This window comes from Leptonychotes weddellii, chromosome 6 (genome assembly GCF_054177405.1).
Source record: "Leptonychotes weddellii isolate Sample4059 chromosome 6, ASM5417740v2, whole genome shotgun sequence".
NCBI classification, from domain to species: Eukaryota; Metazoa; Chordata; class Mammalia; order Carnivora; family Phocidae; genus Leptonychotes; species Leptonychotes weddellii.
In genome coordinates this window covers 104,261,829-104,283,056 of record NC_138374.1, presented here as the reverse complement: position 1 = coordinate 104,283,056, position 21,228 = coordinate 104,261,829, and the positions used below count along the sequence as shown (strand labels likewise).

The window sequence follows — 21,228 nt, the reverse complement described above, 5'->3', positions numbered from 1 at the left end:
AGTAGCATTGTTCTGGTTTGCATCTTATCCTCTTAGACTGCAGGAAACCTTTGCTCAGGAACAGCCACATCACACTTGATAGCATCTTGGATCTTGGTTCCTGGATGCCGTTCAGATCTCATATTGCCGAACAGTTACTTATTCAAGTCTCTTTCAGACTTGGCATTCCACACCCATAATGTAGCTCAATCTCCTCTCAACTCCCAGCCAAGTGATGCTCCCAGTACTGTCCTCTCTGGCAGAGTAAGGTTTATGTTTTATACCTCTAAACATATGATATAAAGTATGATTCATACCTAAACTGGTTAATAAGTATCTATCATTGAAGCTTCAAGAGAGAGAAGGCAAGGTTAAGAGACTGGAATGATACTACAAAGAGATACTGCTGGTTTTTCCCTTTCTGTACTCCATTCTTTACTTATGGAACTTTGTCGAACTAAGCATATGAATTTTGTCTAATCCTTTCTTTGGAAATATCTTATTTTACTTTTCATATATCATAGAAATTTAGAGTCAGAAGACATCTTAAATCTCACATAGTTCAATTTTCTTTTCTTCTTTTTTTAAGATTTATTTATTTGGGGGAAGGGGCAGAGGGAGAGGGAGAGAGAATCCTCAAGCAGACTCCCCAATGAGCATGGAGCCCAAAGCAGGGCTTGATCCCATAACCCCAAGATCACGACCTGAGCCAAAACCAAGAGTCAGATGCTCAACTAAATGTGCCAGCCAGGTGCCCCCCTTAGTTCAATTTTCTATGGAATTCAGGCATCCTATCCACAACACACCTGGTCCAACACAGATAGCATCTGTTGCCTGGTTATTGTCTGTTCAAATGCTGACCACCTCTGATAAGAAATCTACCTCTTGTTAGGCCAAGGGTAGTTACTATACACCACTGTGTATACTAATATTCTCAGAGTACCTTCCAGAGAGGGGCTCTAAAATCATAAATTGAGTCGGAGAGAGCTTGGAGTAACTCCAGGACAATGCAAGCAAGCTTCAGTAGGCAAGATGGCGTCAAATCTAAGATAACATGAAAACAAGATATAACTCTGAGGACAGACATGAGTTGATAATAGCTTTGGGTGACATTTACTGAGTATATTACTGATTACTACAGATCAGAGGTCAGGCACTATTTAAGCACTTTGTACTTATTAGCCATTTATTTCTCACAACAATTTCATGAAGAATATGGTCTTCATTTTCTAGTTGTAGAAACTGAGGCACAGAGTAACTGGTCCAAAGTCATCCAGCTGGAAAGTGAAAGAGCTAGGATTTGAATCCAGGCCAATTGGATCCAGACCCTGGACCACTATATAAACTACCTTAAAAACTGTAACTAAGAATGTCTAAACCATGTGCCAGGGATCATTCACTCCTTTATTCCTCATAATAGCATGTACTATTATAAAACAGCCAAGTAACTTGCCCAAGGTTGGGCAGCTAGTGAGTACTAAAGTTGGGATTCAAATCCAGGTAGCCTATCTCTAGATATGCTTTTCTCCACTACTCTAAACCCCCTTGATGCTATGCTCCTCCACGTAGATGGTGATCGTTTCAGATACAGAGCTTTGCCATGGGCAGGAAAGGCAAATGACGAAGTGGGTGAGAGTAGAATAGGTACCAGCTGGTAAAAATGTGGAGGGAAATTAGATGCTGAGTGTTATCCAGGATACCCAGAGGACTCTCAACCCCATCCTTCTTGCTAAGGACACAGAAAAGGCAAATTATCTCTAGACAGAAGAAGCCTACACAATCAGAAAGAATGGCCTCCTTGCAGAAGTACATTCCGGAATCCGCCTCTGTGCAGAGAGGGAAGTTATCGTTCAGATCTAGCAGAAGACAATCGCCAACACACACTGGCTAATGGGGAAATGAGAGGCCTAATATAATCTGCCAGTTTCTGGTTTCAGGAAGCGGGTGGGAAGTTTGCAGATATCTGAGTGATTACTGTGACTATCTGGAATGGAGGTATGACTGACACAAGCAAAGAAAGGTCCATTTAAAATTCTACCCATTGGATTCCCTTTCTTTTTTTTTTTTATAATTTTTTTTTTTTAAAGATTTTTATTTATTTATTCATGAGAGAGAGAGAGAGGCAGAGGGAGAAGCAGGCTCCCAAGGAGCAGAGAGCCCGATGCGGGACTCGATCCCAGGACCCTGGGATCATGACCTGAGCCGAAGGCAGATGCTTAACCATCTGAGCCACCCAGGCGCCCTGGATTCCCTTTCTAAACAACTTTTCTGCAAGCTATGTAGAAAGTTTCATGGTACATGAAGGTATTTTAAAAATGCTTCTGAATGTTGAATAATAAGTTGTGCGGAATATTAAGCAATTCGATCAGTATCTTTTTCAGAAACCCATAAAACAAACTTCTTAACTAAGATTGAAGTCCTTTAGATTCCACATTTAGTTGTTTGTTCCTTCAGAGAACACAGCTTCATAATATGAAATATTATCTAAACAATGTTTAGAAAATCATTTGCAGGGGAAATTTGCATGTTTTTAAAAAAGAAATGGATTCATTTACAAAGCAAGCAATTATTTAAAATATTCAATAGTAATTCAATGCTTGTTAGCTGCAGTCATTTAAGAAATAGCAATAAATTTTCAGACTTGCCCTCATGGAGCTTACCTTCTAGTGGGGAGGGAGAAAATAACCAGAAAAAAAAAATAAGTAAAATATAGGACATTTTATTTTTTTTATTTTTATTTTATTTTTTAATTTTATTTATTTATTCATGAGAGACAGAGAGAGAGAGAGAGGCAGAGGGAGAAGCAGGCTCCCAAGGAGCAGGGAGCCGGATGCGGGACTCGATCCCAGGACCCTGAGATCATGACCTGAGCCGAAGGTAGACGCTTAACCATCTGAGCCACCCAGGCGCCCAATATAGGACATTTTAGATAGTGGTAAGCACTAAGAAGAAAAATTAAGCAGGGAAAGGGACTAAGAAGGAGGGGGTTGGGGGTTGGTGGCATGTGGCAATTTATATAGGGTGGTCAAGGAAGACATTAAAATGCACATATTCCTTAAAGTTTAGCATTAGGTAGTATTTCCCCTGTACTGAGAGGCATCTGATATATATCTTGAGGCATATATCGGATATAGATCACCACAATAATGATATTAAGAGGCATTAAGAAGAAGACGCAGAGGGTTTTAGACTTCTAGATAGCAGCACTTTTTTAGATGAAACCCATAGTTAGATACCCCGGGTCTCAATTTCACTTTAATAATGAATATTTGGAGTCTTTCGGTTTGTTTTGTTTCAAAATTAGTTTCCTAAGGAGCAGCAGGCGGGACATTTTCTCTAGAAGACTCTCAAGGCTGCGTACACGTACTCATGAGAGCAGAAACTTTCATTCCCTAGGGCACGACAGTGTCTGGAACATACATAACAAGTTTGGTACCTGGAATCCAGAGCCCACTGAATATGCGTGTCCAGTAAGTACTAACTACAGGAGGTGGTTCAAGTCCAAGCGAGAATGTTGAGTCACAGGGTCTGCTCAGGCACAGCCCGTCTCACCCGCCTCCGTCACCAGCGGGGTGGGGGATTCCAGCTTCACCAGGGGCAGATTTCTGACGAATCTCTTCATTTGGACTGAAACGCTTTCTGGTATTTTTCCTCTGCCGAGGTGGCACGAATTTCTGCAATGTGGTCCTGTCTGCTCTAAAGGCGGGGTCCGATCTTGACAGCCAGCTGTACTGGGGCGAGGCCAAATTCGTCCTCTGCCCGAGTGTGGACCTGGCCCTAGGGAGCCCCTCCGGGTGGAGAGGCCGAGGCCTACCTCTTGGTCTCCCCGGTTTCTCCCAACCCCTCACCCCTAGTTCCGAGGGCCCGAGTTGCCCCGGCCGCCTCCCGCCCGCCCTCGCCTCCCACCCTCCCGCTCACCCTCCCCTCCCCCTCGGCACCGCCTCCCGCCCTCTTCCCAGGCGGGTTACTCTCGGCGACCGCATCTCTCCACGGGAGTGAACGCAGGGCCTTACCCTTCCAGCCCCGCCTTCCTCCTCTAGTCCCAGCAAATTTCCTCCGGCCTCATCCCTGACAGAAGCGCCCCGATTGGCTCTCCCGCCGATTGGTCGGGTGACGTTCTTGGGGCGGGGCCTGGCTCAGGGTGACCGCGGGCCTGGAGGGGCGCGAGGACTTCTGCTTCGCCTGCGGCCTCCGGCGGCGCGGGCTGGGTTTCGCGGCTTGCACCCAGGCGCACCCGGCCAGGGAAAGGGTTGCATGAGCGGTGGGCCAGGGGGTTGCGGTTGGGGTGCAGGGAGGGCCTCGGGTCCTGGGCCGGGGGGCGCAGGGAGGAGGGCCGGGGCGCGGGGGAGCGCGGGGACATGGCAAAGCTGGACGATGAGGAGGGGGCAGCGGTGGCACCCGGGCACCCGCCCGCGAATGGATACCTTCTGGTCCCGGGGGGCGAGCCCCCCGGAAAGCTGAGCTCCGAGCCGCAGAACGGACCCAAAGCCGGCTGCCTGACCCCGAATGGAGTGTCTCGGGACCGCCTCGTGGCCGCCGCTGAATCCCTCGGCAGGCCGCAGACTCCGCTGGCTCCAGAGGAGGAGACCCAGACCCGGCTGCTGCCTGCGGGCCCCGGGGAGGAGACCCCCGGGGCCGAGGGCTCCCGGGTGCCCCAGACGGCGCTCTCTGCGCGGCGCTTTGTGGTGCTCCTGATCTTCAGCCTGTACTCGCTGGTGAACGCCTTTCAGTGGATCCAATACAGCATCATCAGCAATGTCTTTGAGGGCTTCTATGGCGTCTCCTCCCTGCACATCGACTGGCTGTCCATGGTGTACATGCTGGGCTACGTGCCCCTCGTCTTCCCCGCCACGTGGCTGCTGGACACCAGAGGCCTGCGGCTCACGGCCCTACTGGGCTCCGGCCTCAACTGCCTGGGCGCCTGGATCAAGTGCGCCAGTGTCCAGCGGCATCTCTTCTGGGTCACCATGCTGGGCCAGTGCCTGTGCTCCGTGGCCCAGGTGTTCATCCTCGGCTTGCCCTCCCGCATCGCCTCGGTGTGGTTTGGGCCCAAGGAGGTATCCACAGCTTGTGCCACTGCCGTGCTAGGCAATCAGGTAAGAACTAGAGTGATAGATGAAAATCGGATCCTTAAAGATAAAGGCATAGGCTGTATGAGCTAGGCGTGTGGATGGACCCTCAGGAGGCGGGTGTGTATAAATGAAGGGAAGGAGACGTGTAGTCATAAGATAGGAGGCAGTCTTGGATTAAAGAGGGTGTTTGATTTGTAAGGGCAGAACTTCAAAACCAGTTTGAAGTGACCACCTTATCTTCTTGTTTTGAGAATTACCTATAAAATAATTAACTGAACTGGCCCATATATCCCTAGCATCATAGAAAACTTGTCAGTGTAATAACCAGTGAGACTTAGGTAGGTATTTTTGTCGTTCCTAGTGTATTCTTTGTAAAAGGAAGGTGTTGGATTCTGGGAAGTTTGTTCTCATTTTGAGTGATCAGTGTGAACAGCTCCTGTTTTATTTTATTTTGTTTTGTTTTACTTATTTATTTTTCTAAAGTTCTTTTATCTTTCGTAGTAGTCTCTACACCCAAGGTGGGGCTGGAACGCATGACCCTGAGATCAAGAGTTGTACACTCTTCGGACTGAGCCAGCCAAGTGCCCTTCCTGTTTAATTTTATATGTTAGCAATCAGCAGAGTGCCTGGTACACAACGCTTATAAATGACAGCTAAATAAATGTTCTGGTGGTAAAGACCTCACAACATTACTGAGTCCAATTACCAATTTTTTTTTTTTTAATTTATTTATTTATTTGAGAGAGCGAGAGTACATGAGAGGGGGGAGGGTCAGAGGGAGAAGCAGGCTCCCCGCCGAGCAGGGAGCCCGATGCGGGACTCGATCCCGGGACTCCAGGATCATGACCTGAGCCGAAGGCAGTCGCCTAACCAACTGAGCCACCCAGGCGCCCCCAATTACCAATTTTTAACAGTCAGAAAATGCAAGACAGATCGCAGATCATGGAACCCATGGTAAAAGGGTGGCTTATTTTGCCATTTCTCCCTTAAAGTGCTTCCTAGTCCTTCTAACACCATAGGTTCAAATTCCAGTAGCATTCCTGTAGCATTACTAAGTAGAATGTTGTGTGTGTGTGTTGTAATTGCAGATTGAGTCTTTTATTGTCATTTAAAATTTGCATATGGAGTTCTGTGATACTTTATGTACATTGTATTGAGTGTTCATTCAGCTTGAGAATGTAGTTAAAAATCACCTGTCTCTTTGCCTATATTCCTACATGCTATGTAACAAAAGAATGTTACTCTCTTACTTCCAGTCTAACACCTGTTTCAAGATCACAATAAGATTTAGTTAAAATCCGTAAAGAGACTAGTTCTACATGTTTATTACTTTATGTTTATCTTCTTTCTCTAAAAGTACAGAAGAAATGGGGGCGCCTGGGTGGCTCAGTCGTTAAGCGTCTGCCTTCAGCTCAGGTCATGATCCCAGGGTCCTGGGATCGAGCCCCACATCGGGCTCCCTGCTCGGCGGGAAGCCTGTTTCTCCCTCTCCCACTCCCCCTGCTTGTGCTCTCTCTCTCGCTGTGTCTCTCTCTGTCAAATAAATAAATAAAATCTTTAAAAAAAAAAAAGTACAGAAGAAATGGGTAGCTTGAACTGTAGTTGTTGTGTATTCAAAATAATTTATAACTGGGGTGCCTGGGTGGCTCAGTCGTTAAGCATCTGCCTTCAGCTCAGGTCATGATCCCGGGGTCCTGGGATCGAGCCCCGCATCGGGCTCCCTGCTCGGCAGGAAGCCTGCTTCTCCCTCTCCCACTCCCCCTGCTTGTGTTCCCTCTCTCGCTGTGTCTCTCTCTGTCAAATAAATAAATAAAAATCTTAAAAAAAAAAAAACAAAATAATTTATAACTGATATTTGAGTTGGTCGCTTCCATATGTTTAGGTAGGAACTGTTTTCTTAAGGTATTTTTCATTAACAAAATTATATTCCATATTCATACTTCATTGAGCATGGCAGAAATATTATTAACTCCATACCTATGGATTATCTATTTATGGATAATAAATGGAAATGTTTTCTCATAGGCAGATTTCCCTCTCATGTTCAGCCCACCTCTGCCTTCTTCGTACATTTATTGTCCCTAGGTGTTCTTGTCCTTCCTTGGCTGCAGTAACTGTGCACTTTTCACGGCCCTCATTTTCAGCCTAAATTATGGAGTGATCATTTATAATAATATTCCACATTATTGAGCATTCACTAAGAACGTGGCACCATGCTAAGTATTTTACATGCATTGTGTCCTTGAATTTAATAATATAAGGTAGGAACCATTAGTCTCTCCGGTTTATAGATACAGAAACTGAGACCTGAAGGGATGAAATTATTTTCCAGAAGTCACACAGTGAGCTGGTGGCAACATTCACGCCCACGTCTGTCTGATTTCCTGCATCCTGGCTTTTCACTATTCATCTGTATTGCCAGGTCTCTAAGAAACCCTTCTAAAACATGGATCAGATCCTGTCATTGCTCTGCTTTGGACTCACCAATGATTTTCCATAGTACTTAAAATCTAAACTCTTCACTCTGGGTTGCAAAACCTTATTCTGATATGTCTTCTTCGGCTCCTTAAACAACACTAAGCTTGGATTTTGCATAAGGGCCTTTGCAGAAGCATTCTCTCTGCCTGGAATGTTCTTCCTCCTAGGATCACATTATTACATCCTTACTGTCATGCAATTCTCATTTTAAATTCATTTTATTTTATTTTTTATTTTTTTTTAAAAGATTTTATTTATTTATTTGACAGAGAGAGACACAGCGAGAGAGGGGACACAAGCAGGGGGAGTGGGAGAGGGAGAAGCAGGCTTCCCGCCAAGCAGGGAGCCCAGCGCGGGGCTCGATCCCGGGACCCCGGGACCATGACCAGAGCCGAAGGCAGACGCTTAACGACTGAGCCACCCAGGCGCCCCTTAAATTCATTTTAAATATCATTTTGTGGCATTTCTTGAGGAACCCATTTAGAGTTGCCCAGTCACTCTCTTATTACATCATTATACTTATCTCCATATGGTGCTTATCACTATCTGATATATTTATGCTTATATATTGTTATTAGTCATTTCCCATCCCCACCATTAGATTGTAAGTTTCATGAAAATAGGCATGTGGTCTGAATGTATACAGTTATCTCACCAGCATTTAATACAGTGCCCAGCACGTTATAGATGCTCCATACAAATTGGTTGAATAAATGAGTGAGCTTTAGACTCAGCTTTAGATACTGGCTAGCTGATAATTCCATATGCTGCCACCCATCCAAATGTACCTGGTCTCCTAGCTCATTTCTCTTCATTTCTGCTGCCTCTATCTTGGCTTTGGCCACCGGCAGCCCTTACCTTGAGATTGCTGGCTGACTTTCCTATCTGCAGCTCTTGCACTTTTCCTATTACTCTTCACATTTATCCACTGTGGTCTTTCTGATGTGCAAATCTGTCCAGGACACTCCCTTGCTCTCTGCAGTGGCTTCCATTGCCCTGAGTATAAAATTCAAACTGTCTAATGAGACAGTGTGAGTCCTTTTGGATCTCCCTCCTGTCAGCTCTTCGGCTTCACCTCTCCACACCCCACCATTCCTCACATCCACATTTTTACTCTGCTCTGAGGGGAATTGTCCACTACTTACAGCTTCTCACAAGGTCATGCTCTCCTCCTTCCTTTGTACATGATGGGCCGTTGGCTGGGAACACACTGATTTTACTTGGCTAACTCCAGTTTCTTCTTCAGATCTTTGCTCCTCCAGAAACTTTTCCTGAACCCCAAGTCTATACAAAGTGCTCCTTCAAAGTAGTTTCTTAGCTAGGGTGACTGTATGTTCCAGTTTGCCTGGGATAATCCAGGTGTGGAGCTGTTCATTAGGATAACTACTCATTTAGTCCCTTTCACTTTGAATAGTGTTCTCGTTTGGATGATACATCACGTGATCATTCCAGTCTTAGCACCCTCTACCTCTCCATCACTGTATCACTGTACTTACCAAACTCTCTTGTAATTACCTGTTTAATGGTCTCTATCCAGCTTTTTGTAAAGGAGCAAATGAAGTGTTTGGTGACTCTTCCTTTTGGAAATCAATCTTGGGCCCTTCCTTCTCATCTCCATCCCTGTTATCTTTCTCCATTGAGCTCCTTTAATACTTTAATTTTATTTCTTTCATTGTGATTATCATATTCAACCTTATGTTTTTCTTACTGAGGTGAAATTCACATTAACCATAAAATTAACCATCTTAGATTACAGCTCAGTGGCATTTAGTGCATTCATAGGGTTGCACAACCATCACCTCTATCTAGATCCAAAATATTTTCATCCACCCTCAAAGAAGACCCAATACCCAACACTAAGCAGTCACTCTTCATTCACCCCTTCTTCTGACCCCTGACAACCACTAATTTGCTTTTTCTCTCCATGGATTTAGCTGTTCTAGATATTTCATGTAAATGGAATCATTCACTATGTGACCTTTTATGTCTGGCTTCTTTCACTTAGCATGTTTTTCAAAGTTCATCCAAAGATCATCCATGGTAATATTTCATTCTTTTTAGGGCTGAATAATATTTCATTATATGGGTGTACCACGTTTTGTTTATCCGTTCATCCACTGATGGACTTTTGGGTTTGTTTCTACCTTCTGGCTATTGCAGATAGGGCTGTTATGAATATTCACGTATAATATTTAATATTTGTTTGAATACCTATCTTTAGTGTTTGGGGTATTTATTTAGGAGTGGAATTGCTAGGTCATATGGGAATTCTATGTTTAATTTTTTAAGGAACTGCCAAATTGTTTTCCACGGTGGATGCACTGTTTTACAATCCTGCTAGCAGTGTACAAGGGTTGCAATTTTTTCACATCTTGCCAACGTTTGTTATTTTCCAGTTTTTTGTTTGTTTGTTTGTTTATTATAGCCATCTTTGTGGGTATGAAGTGGTATCTCATTATGGTTTTGATTTGCGTTTCCCTACTGATTAATGATGTTGAGCATTTTTTTTCACGTGTTTATTGAACATTTGTGTATCTTCTTTGGAAAAATGTGTATTCAAGTCCTTTGCCCATTTTTGAATTGGATGTTTGTCTTTTTGTTGTTGTGAGAGTTCTCTATATATTCTAGATGGTAGACCCTTCTTCGACATAGGATTTGCAACTATTTTCTCCCATTCTATATATCATCTTTTCTCAGCCTTACTCTGCATATTCTTATTCTTCTTTTTGATTGCAAGCATCTAAAAGGTAAGAACGGTATCTTATATCCTTACAGTAGAATCATTCAAATAGTAGGAGCAACTACTATTTTTCACATCTTGCCAAGGTTTGTTATTTTCCAATTTTTTGTTTGTTTGTTTATTATAGCCATCCTTGTGGGTATGAAGTCGTACCTTGTTATGGTTTTGATTTGCATTTCCCTACTGATTAATGATGTTGAGCATTTTTTTTCACGTGTTTATTGAACATTTGTATATCTTCTTTGGAAAAATGTGAATTCAAGTCCTTTGCCCATTTTTGAATTGGATGTTTGTCTTTTTGTTGTTGTGAGAGTTCTCTATATATTCTAGATGGTAGACCCTTCTTCGACATAGGATTTGCAACTATTTTCTCCCGTTCTGTATATCATCTTTTCTCAGCCTTACTCTGCATATTGTTATTCTTCTTTTTGATTGCAAGCATCTAAAAGGTAAGAAGGGTATCTTACATCCTTACAGCAGAATCAGTCCAAGAGTAGGAGCAACTACCATTTAACAGTACTGTAGTAAAAAACAAAAAAACAAACATTAGAACATGGTGGGTTTTTTTAAAAAATAGTTATTTATTTGGGTAAACTCTACACGGTGTGTGGGGCTCGAACTCACGACCCCGAGATCAAGAGTCCCTTGCTCCTCCAGCTGAGCCAGCCCAGCATCCCAGAACATGGTGCTTTAGAATGTACACCTTACACCTTAAATACACTAGCTGTTCTTCTCTATATTAACTGCCAGTATGTCCTTTTTTTTTTCCCTCTTATTAATAATAGCTATTAACAGGATTGTTTATTTTACAGCTTGGAACTGCAGTTGGCTTTTTGCTACCACCAGTTTTAGTGCCCAACACACAGAATAACACAGATCTTCTGGCTTGTAATATCAGTACCATGTTTTATGGAACATCAGCCGTCGCCACATTTTTATGTCTTTTAACAGTAATTGGTAAGCAAATTATTTTCCCTATTGCTTAAATAGATAAATGCATGGCAAACATACGGAAATAAAAATAGCTGACCCTGAACATTTTCATGATAATATCTCCCTTTGCTATTTGCCTGTTTCATTCTTGCTGTTGCACCTGTTCAGATAATGAATGCTACACCCCTAGGGATGTGTTATGGGCAGCTATATCTATTTTAGTATCGCAAAGGGTTTGAAGGCTAACTCATTTAATTTCTCTCCCTACTAACTTTTCTTCCTGGATAACTGTTGTTTCCAACATGCTACCTGCCTCCTGTTTGCATCTTCCTCTACGTGTTCTGCAGCTGATGCTAACATAGCCAGGAACAAATTCTTGTTATGCTTGGAAATGATGCAAAGAGGCTACCAACCTTTTTCTCTTTTTTAATGAGAAATCCTTCCAAGGATCCCCATTTTAACAATTAACTGGATCCGAACATGTTGACCAGTGAACGATCCTGGGCAGTGGCAAGCTGTTCAGCTGCTCAGGAGAGCTTGTTAGACCACTTCAGCAAAGCACTGTTCTCTCCACCCGTCCCTGAGTCCTCTCGTCTGGGCCTGTCTCTTGAAGCAGTCAGTCAAAATCAGCTGCAAGCAGCCACATCATCAGTTTGGAAGAAGATTTGGGAAGGTCTGCTTTTTAAAGTTTATTTTTAATGGGAAACAAGTTTGCTTGCAGGGCGAAGGACAGGTTTTTTTAAGTAATGTGGTTGCTAACATAACTGGAATATTGCCCTTTGGGCACTCGGTATTGTAACTTGATTTGAGGAAGAGAGCAACTTTAAAGTTGAAAGGCCATCTTTTAATCATTAATATTTACATTAAATTGCATGATAGCTGGAGCTTTAAAATGTGTAAGATTAATTTTTACCATGGCTATCATAGTAATGAAAAATTCAAATTTTGTGATCTCCAGATAGGAAATCCTTGGTTTTCAAAGGCATGTAGGTTGAAGACTGTTCTGATAGAGACTGCCTTCATAGATGAACTGCCCATACATTTAATTTCCCTTCAGATAATGAAAAAAATACTCTCTTGGTAGCATAGAAAGTATTCTGACATGCCAAATCTACTCGTGGTTGGTTTCTATGTTTCAATTAGGGGGTGACATTTTTGCTGTGTATAGACTATTGAAAAAGGACAAATTATCCCTGTACTATTTCCGCAGTTTAACAAAGTTTAAAAGAAATCTACAGTTGACCCTTGAACAACATGGGTTTGAGCTGCATGTGTCCATTTATACATGGATTTTTTTTATAGTACTATAGAAGTATTTTCCTTATGACTTTATTAGTAAGATTTTCTTTTCTCTAGCTTACTTTATTTTGAGAAGACAGTGTGTAACACTGGTTTTTTGTTTTTTTTTTAAAGATTTTATTTATTTATTCATGAGAGACAGAGAGAGAGAGAGAAGCAGAGGGAGAAGCAGGCTCCCAAGGAGCAGGGAGCCCGATGTGGGACTCGATCCCAGGACTCTGGGATCATGACCTGAGCTGAAGGCAGACGCTTAACCGTCTGAGCCACCCAGGCGCCCCTTCACTGTTTTGTATAACGTACAAAATATGAGTCAATTGACTATGTTATCAGTAAGGCTTCTGGTCAACAGTAGGCTACTAGTTGTTAAGTTTTTGGGGAGTCAAAAGTTATACATGAATTTTCAGCTGTGTGGGGGATTGGTGCCCCTAACCCCCCATGTTGTTCAAGGGTCAACTGTATATATATATTTTTTTAATTTTTATTTATTTGACAGAGAGAGAGACAGCGAGAGAGGGAACACAAGCAGGGGGAGTGGGAGAGGGAGAAGCAGGCTTCCCGCGGAGCAGGGAGCCCGATGCGGGGCTCGATCCCCGGACTCTGGGATCGTGACCTGAGCCGAAAGCAGACGCTTAATGACTGAGCCACCCAGGTGCCCCTCAACTGTGTATTTTTTAAAAAACAAACTCTTAAGTCTACTTCTCTGGTATCCATATTTGATTTGCTAAATGACATATAGTTTGTATATGTTTTGTATAAATGGATCCTCTATTAGCAATAGGGATTATTAAAATGTAAAATCCACCTTCCTATGATTGCTTGTGTATCTTCACATCAATTCTGGTTTTCCTTTTTTTATTGTCTTTCATGGCTTTATCTCTTTGGAAAAATATAAGATATCTATACATGTGAAATCATATATATGACACATGTGTTTAAGCATATCTATATGAGATGCTACAAATATAAGATTTTATTTATTTATTTGACAGAGAGAGACACAGCAAGAGAGGAACACAAGCAGGGGGAGTGGGAGAGGGAGAAGCAGGCTTCCCGCGGAGCAGGGAGCCCGATGTGGGGCTCGATCCCAGGACCCTGGGATCATGACCTGAGCCGAAAGCAGATGCTTAATGACTGAGCCACCCAGGCACCCCAACAAATACAAGATTTTTATTTGTGAAAGGAAGGGGACAAAAAGGCAGTAATAATAGGTTGACCTTTGACATAGCACCTGTGTTACTTGAGAAATTAAAAGAGACCTATTCATGTACATTATTACTTATTATGCACTCCTAGCTTCTGAGGAGACCGTGGAGATGGAGCAGGGAAGAAAGGGCTCACTGTCAAGTTTTGCTTGGTGACCTGTAGTCTTAACCTTATGATACCAAGCATAGTATAAAAGCAAGATAATATACAGTTGTGACATGAATGTCTTGGGTTGAAAATCGTGACATTTAAACAAAAAAAATTTATCTCTTTTCCTTACGCTCAAATATTTGCTATTGAGGAAGATAGGGATTATTTTAAAGGTCCTTAATTACTAAGAGACAATCCTACTTCCCTCTGAATACTTCCCATAAATACTTTGGAAGCCCAACCAAATTTTATAAAGTAATTTGGCTTTGCTGTTGCTTTTCAGCAATGTGACATATACTAAATTGGTATTCAGCACTCTTTCAAAAATACTATCTTGAGGCTTCATGCCATGTAACCCTATTGCCCTCCCTCATGGAGCTTATTCATGAATGTAATCCATCTAGCATTATCTAGGAATTAACCCAAGCCTTCCACCAGATCTCACACTAATACCTCGTTCTTCATACCCCGCACGACTGTGGCCTCTAACATTTGGTGGTTTGGTAAGTACCAAACATGTTTAAAGTAGGCACACTACATACTTCGTCATCTAATCCTCACAGCCATATGAGGGCGGTACTATTCTCATTCCCATTTACTAGATGAGGAAATTAGGACACAGAATTGCAGTAAATGTAATCTATCCATGGTCACAGTGAATACTGAAGATGAAATTTGAGCCTAGGTACCCTAACTCCATATTTAAAAGGTTATATACAAAAATACAGCATTTTAGGGCGCCTGGGTGGCTCAGTTGGTTGAGCGACTGCCTTCGGCTCAGGTCATGATCCTGGAGTCCCGGGATCGAGTCCCGCATCGGGCTCCCTGCTCGGCAGGGAGTCTGCTTCTCCCTCTGACCCTCCCCCCTCTCATGCTCTCTGTCTCTCATTCTCTCTCTCTCAAATAAATAAAAACAATCTTTAAAAAAAAAATACAGCATTTTAATTTTTAATTAGTCTTGTTTTTGTTCCAGTTCAAATTCCGCTTGTATAAGTGGTAATGCAGTTGTGTTTGAAAGCTATCCTTGTGCAGGAGGGCAGTAAACTCTATCACGTAACTCAAATGTGCAAATTAAAATCCTTACCTTCCTGATTCACTAATGTGAGTGGATGAGAGAAACCAGAAGTAAAGGCAATCAAAATATTTAATGTTAAGGTACTTAAACACATGAGTATATAACATGTACGTATAATTCTACTTTTGATTCTTATATTCAGGATATTTATACATAGACTGCTATTGTAAACATTTAACAGAAATATGTTTTACTTAGTCTATAAGAATTTCAAGCCCCTGAGATAAAGTCTCTGACTTTTAAAAGTAGGTATTCCTGGGGGCACCTGGGTGGCTCAGTCAGTTAAACATCTGACTTCAGCTCAAGTCATGATTTCAGAGTCCTGGGATCGAGCCCCATGTTGGGCTCTGCACTCAGAGGGAGTCTGCTTCTCCCTCTCTCTCTCCCCCTGCTTGTGCTCTCTCTCTCAAATAAATAGATGGATCTTTAAAAAAAAAAAACAAGTATTCCTGAAAATGACACTGTATTCTGTGTAGCATTCAATAATTACAAGATTATTTTGCATATATTATATCATATAATCCTCATGACAACTTGTTATTTCCATTTTATGTATGAGAAAGCTATAGTTGAGAGACAGGAATTGACTTCTTCTGAGTTATACAAAGATATGAGGCAGAGCCAGTATTCAAACCTCTACATATCTTGTAATAAGTTAATATGTGGAATGTCTGCTTGAATCATACAGGGACAAATAATGAAATCAAAAGATAATGTTATTATTTAATTCCAAAAGTAGAAGTAGTCTTAAACACATAGATTTCCTTCTTATTCATCATGGGAGAAAAGGTTTGAATGTGGTGCCCCCAAATCCTTTGGCTACTTTGGAGAATAACTGCTTGAATAGTTTATTATTATTATTATTATTATTATTATTATTTATGTAAGCTCTCTGCCCAGTGTGGGACCCCGAGATCAGCCAGCCAGGGGCCCCAGTAGTTAGTTATTTCATTGGCATACATTTTTGGTGGGGAGAAGAAAGAAGAAGGCTATTGTTTTCCAGTTTCAAAGGAGAAAGAAAAAGCCATATTCCATCCTTTTAAAGGAAGCAACGCAGAGTAAACAGGGTCATAGACCAGTGGTTTTCTGTTCCTCTGTTTCCTTTTCTTCGTATAGACTGACACCCAACTTTAGTGTATTGTGTAGCTGATAGATACGGGTCTGATTTTGTCCAACAGGGCAGATGACTACCTGAAACGAAAAGATAACACATGTCTTCAGAAAATAAATTCAGTGGAGTTGAAGACTAATAGGCATTGTTTTCTCTTTGCATTTGAGTTCAAATCTGAGCCACTTATACTTACTTTACCAGAGTAAATAAGAACCTAGTAAGAGGGGCGCCTGGGTGGCTCAGTTGGTTGGGCGACTGCCTTCGGCTCAGGTCATGATCCTGGAGTCCCGGGGTCGAGTCCCGCATCGGGCTCTCTGCTCCGGCAGGGAGTCTGCTTCTCCCTCTGACCCTCTTCCCTCTCATGCTCTCTGTCTCTCATTCTCTCTCTCAAATAAATAAATAAAATCTTTAAAAAAAAAAAAAAAGAACCTAGTAAGAGACTGAAGACTCAATCCCCATGATTACCTTATAAGCACGGTTTTTACTTTCTGAAACTTTGTTTTACAACCGCGTGAGTTGTGTATTGCCACTATTAACAAAAAGAGATATCTCCTATCTTAACTAGGACCCAAAGAGACTTTCAGGAAAGGACAACAGGCATCCTCAACAGTGCAAGGAGCAGATAGGGTGAACGAAGAGAAGGGATTGCAACAACTTAAACATTTTGTGTCTATCAGTCCTCTGATATAAGAACATTCAAAAGTAAATATTCATGAGTATGTCTCCTCTTGAATTAGTTGTGACACCTGTAAAAATAGAAGTCTGTTTTAGTTTGATAAGTTTTCAGTATATCCTAATTAATCGATGTTTTGGTGAGCTCTGCTCCCATGAATCTTACCTGGACCTTTTCAATTCTAGAAATCATATCTAATTAGATCAGATGATAAATTTTGTAGCAAATCGTAGAAGAAAACAGTTACTAACTCAGGACAGTCCTCTAAAAGGTAACACAGCCCGGTTTGCTCATCTCTGATGTCACCTGTAATTACAAGTTGAACTAAGTTTAGAAATGGAATTGTTGAATACTTACTAGAATAAAAATTAATCTTGCTTAACTAAGAATGGACTAATCAGTGGGCAAGGTTGTGACATATTATTGAGATGGTTTTGCAGTTATGTGAATTGACCAAATCTCTGAGTTGTAGTCCGCTTCAGAGGACTGAGAGGATATTCTTCAGAAATTCATGAAAATGAAAGACTCACTATAAGACCTTCACTACCTCTTTAAGCTTGAACTGATTTAGTCTGCTCACTAAGGAAGATCCATGTATTTAATTACCTTTCCATGTGTGTTTCCAGCATTCAAAGAAAAACCTCAGTATCCACCGAGTCAGGCTCAAGCAGTTCTTCAAAAAAGTTCCCCTGCTGAATACTCCTATAAGAAATCAATAAGGAACCTATTTAGAAACATTCCTTTTGTCCTTCTCTTGATCACTTATGGTAAGTGGTTTTCTTTTACTTTGATTTCTGTATAAAACTCGGAGCATTGTAGATTCTTTTCATTTAATCTAGTGGATTGAGCTTTAAGTAATGAGATAGGTTTGTTAACTCTAAAAATAAGGATGGCATAGCCATAAACTTAAATTTTGAACTAAAAGCAAAATTTCTTAATCCAATTTCTTAATAATTTCTTAATCTAATTTGTTATGTTTTTTAAATAAAGTATAATAGACAAGCACTGCCTTCTTTTTTGTTTACACCGAGTATTTTAAGTCCTTCATAAACTGCTGTAAGCATATGGGAAATGTCATCAACAATTCCTTTCTCTGCTCCAGTGCAAATTGGCATCTGTTTTGACCACTCAGTCAAAACTAGACATTAATGCGATCACCTTAACCAGTTCTAACTTGAAAAACAATTCTTATCCTTCTAGGTATTTCATGATAGCTGACAGATACTCACTCTGATGCTGTAGGTTTGACTGCAGGCACCAACCCGTTTGGTTCCATTCAGAGTTTGCTGACAGTTTATTCTTTGTTTTTTTTTTTATATCAACACCGTTTATAATAACTGCCAACACCCCCTATTTCTGTCTTACTTGTCTTCAGAAGTCACTCACTGCTGTTCTTTCTCTTCTTGACATCGTTTTGGGAGCACACACCCTAGTACATAACTGTTTTACGGGTTATAACAAATTATGCCCTGACCTAAATGCTCACTCACCCCTTTACCATGGTTACTTGATCTTTTTTTTTTTTTTTCTTTTTCAGGGAAAATAATTGAACACAAAAATAAAACATTTAATGTAGTGAATTCCTAGGTACCTATCATCACCCAGCTGCAATGGTCAACATTTCACTATTCTTGCTTTATCTCTTTCTTCTACTTTTTTCCTGGAATTTTTTTTCCCTGGAATATTTTTAAGCAAATCCCAGATGTTATATCCTATCATCATTAAATACTTCACCATGCCATAATTCCTTTTCTTAATTTTGCTGGTTCCCTCCACTGGTTAGCTTAAACCTACAACACATAACTAGGAAGTAGAGAAAATACAGTGGGCGGTTATTATCTATAAGAGCAAACTCATTTCCGTAGCCTGTCGTTTAAGGAAGAAAGACTCCTACCTTCTTTATCTCTCCCTGACTCCCAAGATAAGACTTTCTTTGAGCCAATTTATAACCAGCCCCTTGTCACAGACAAACGTTCACACACACAAACATGCCTCCACGGGCATATATGCTGTGAATTCTAGTCTCTGTAATTTTGTGCCATTATTCCTTTTACCTGAAATGTACTCCTTTCTCCCCTTAAGCAGCCCTACAAGAGCTGGCTTAACATTTGCCTCACTTAGTCTCTAAAATAAATAAATAAATCTTCAAAAAAAAAAAAAAAAATTCAGAAAGAAGGCGTTGGGAAACACTGTGGAGAGTTCCCCAGGAGAGTTGGAAAACTTTCTTGACCTCATATTCTTTACTGAAGGGGTGCCTAGTTGGGGATCATGGTTTTGAATGAGTGAGTCACATCACACCTTTTGACAGTGCACCTGTCTCCCTGCATGACTAGTATTATATATATAAAGTTGGAGGGGCGCCTGGGTGGCTCAGTTGTTAAGCATCTGCCTTCGGCTCAGGTCATGATCCCAGGGTCCTGGGATCGAGCCCCGCATCAGGCTCCCTGCTCCGCGGGAAGCCTGCTTCTCCCTCTCCACTCCCCCTGCTTGTGTTCCCTCTCTTGCTGCCTCTCTCTGACAAATAAATAAATAAAATCTTTAAAAAAAAAAATTAAAATATAAAGTTGGAGCAGACTTGCACATGGGATAGTCTAGATAGGGACTATACTCCTAGGACAGGTTTTCAGGATTATATACAGTGTCCAAAACTTAGGAACCAAATAGTCAAAGGTAACATTTTTTGAGGTAAGGCTATTTGGAGAAAACGCGATCCTTCACAATGCCACTCTTGCTATTTGCTGTCTGAAACTCAGACAAATAGTCTAGGCTCAGATAACAGTATTTCTTGTTCTTATGATCCTTTATCCTCACTCTTGCTATCTTTACTCCAGTCTGGAATAGATGCAAGATCAGCATAGGGTAGAGTGCAGTGGAGTACCCTTAGACCTGTTTTCCTTGGCCTCCTCAGGCTAAACCATGCTGGGTCCCTACATATATCTGAACTCAGTGGGAAGTGAGCAACCAAGGCCAGTTACTCAGGGTTTTTTGATACGATCTTTAGACAGCTGTATGTCTCATCCTGCAATCTTCCATTTAAACAGGGTTTGTAAGGGAACTTGACTACTTGTAAAATTCCTGCAAAAGAAGTAAGGGCCAAGAACAACAAAGATAATGTCAATGAAGAACAAGGTGAGGGACACATTCTCGGATACCAGAATTTATAAAACAATGATAATTAAGATGCCACATATGATCAAGGGATAGACTATTAGATTACTGGAACAGAGTAACAATCCCAGTGACCTACTTCTCTGTATCCATTTGCAGGCTAGTTCGTATGATAGCAATGAAATTCTGCTAATAAAGAATCTCAGTGCCCTAACACGTCAAAAATTTACTTACTGCCAGTCAGTCCTGCATGTTCAATGCGAATTGGCAGCAAGGTGCTGCTCACCAGAGTTAACTCAGGGACCCAGAATGACATCTTTGCACATGCTATTATGATTACTAGGGCAGCAAGTGGGAAATGTCGCTTTTGCTCACATCTAAAGTCAAATGGCCATGTAAGTGTCTGAAAAGAGAAAAACTAGAATACAGCGATCCTCGTAGTCCTAGTTCACTTTCTCTGGTTTCAGTTACCCATGGTCAACCACAGTCAGGAAGCAGATGCTCCTCCTTCTGACCTATTACAGTGGGTCAACAGTAGCCTGACCCTACGTCACACAGCTTGTGTCATTCACCCCACTTCATCTCATCACGTAGGCCCTTTGTCATCTCAAATCATCACAAGAAGAAGAAAAATCACAGTACAAAAAGACTTTGAGAGTGACCACATTCACATAACCTTTATTACTGCATGTTGCTGTGATTTTTCTATTTTATTATTAAGTATTGTTGTTAATCTCTTACTGTGCCTAATTTATAAATTAAACTTTACCATATGTATGTGTATATATATATATATATATATATATAGGAAAAAACATGGTATATGTAGGGTTTGGTACTATCTGCAGTTTCAGGCATCCTCTGGGGGACTTGGAACAAATCCCATGCAGATAAGAGAGGACTACTGTATTTGCAAACAGCTCTAATGACTAGAACGTGTATATATGAAAACTAGATGTTTTGTATAAGAGAAACTATATAGTAAATTGTCCTGGGATAATTGATTATCCATATGGGAAAAATAAAATTAGCTCTCTATATCAAAAAAATGAATTGCAATGGAGTAAAGACCAAAGGGTGAAAATTAGAACTTTCAAGTTTTAGAAGTACATATAGGAAACTGGCTTTAGTATTCTTAAAAGAATTTCTTGGGGGTGCCTGGGTGGCTTAGTCAGTTGAGCAGCCTTGGCTCAGGTCGTGATCCCGACGTCCTGGGATCGAGTCCCGCATTGGGCTCCCTGCTCAGCAGGGAGCCTGCTTCTTCTGCCTGCCGGTCCCCCTGCTTGTGCACTCTCTCTCTCTGACAAATGGGTAAAGTCTTTAAAAAAAAAAAAAAAAGAATTTCTTGGGACGCCTGGGTGGCTCAGTCAGTTAAGCATCTGCCTTAGGCTCAGGTCATGATCCCCC

The 21,228-nt window shown here is 41.4% G+C and overlaps 2 protein-coding genes across 6 annotated transcripts in view; one reads left to right on the top strand and one right to left on the bottom strand.

Moving 5' to 3' along the window:
- Positions 1-4,045, bottom strand: part of SPATA45 (spermatogenesis associated 45) — a 30,445-nt gene extending 26,400 nt beyond the window's left edge. The window contains exon 1 of one of the 3 annotated variants that reach the window (XM_031037576.2): positions 3,993-4,045. The gene's annotated coding sequence lies outside the window, so the exon portion shown is untranslated. Of the gene's footprint in view, positions 1-3,415; positions 3,882-3,992 lie in introns of those variants that run through there. The other 2 variants (XM_006741980.3, XM_031037567.2) reach the window with 2 other exon arrangements.
- A 91-nt stretch (positions 4,046-4,136) lies between these two features.
- FLVCR1 (FLVCR choline and heme transporter 1) overlaps positions 4,137-21,228 on the top strand; it is a 30,122-nt gene continuing 13,030 nt past the window's right edge. For 2 of the 3 annotated variants that reach the window (XR_004078434.2, XM_081824831.1), the window contains exons 1-3: positions 4,137-5,075; positions 11,082-11,226; positions 17,340-17,480. Coding sequence is in view for 2 of the 3 variants with exons in the window: in XM_081824831.1 (XP_081680957.1) it covers positions 4,338-5,075; positions 11,082-11,226; positions 17,340-17,480 (1,024 nt within the window). In the remaining variant the exon portion in view is untranslated. The remainder of the gene's footprint in view (positions 5,076-11,081; positions 11,227-17,339; positions 17,481-21,228) is intronic. The other variant, XM_006741979.3, reaches the window with a different exon arrangement.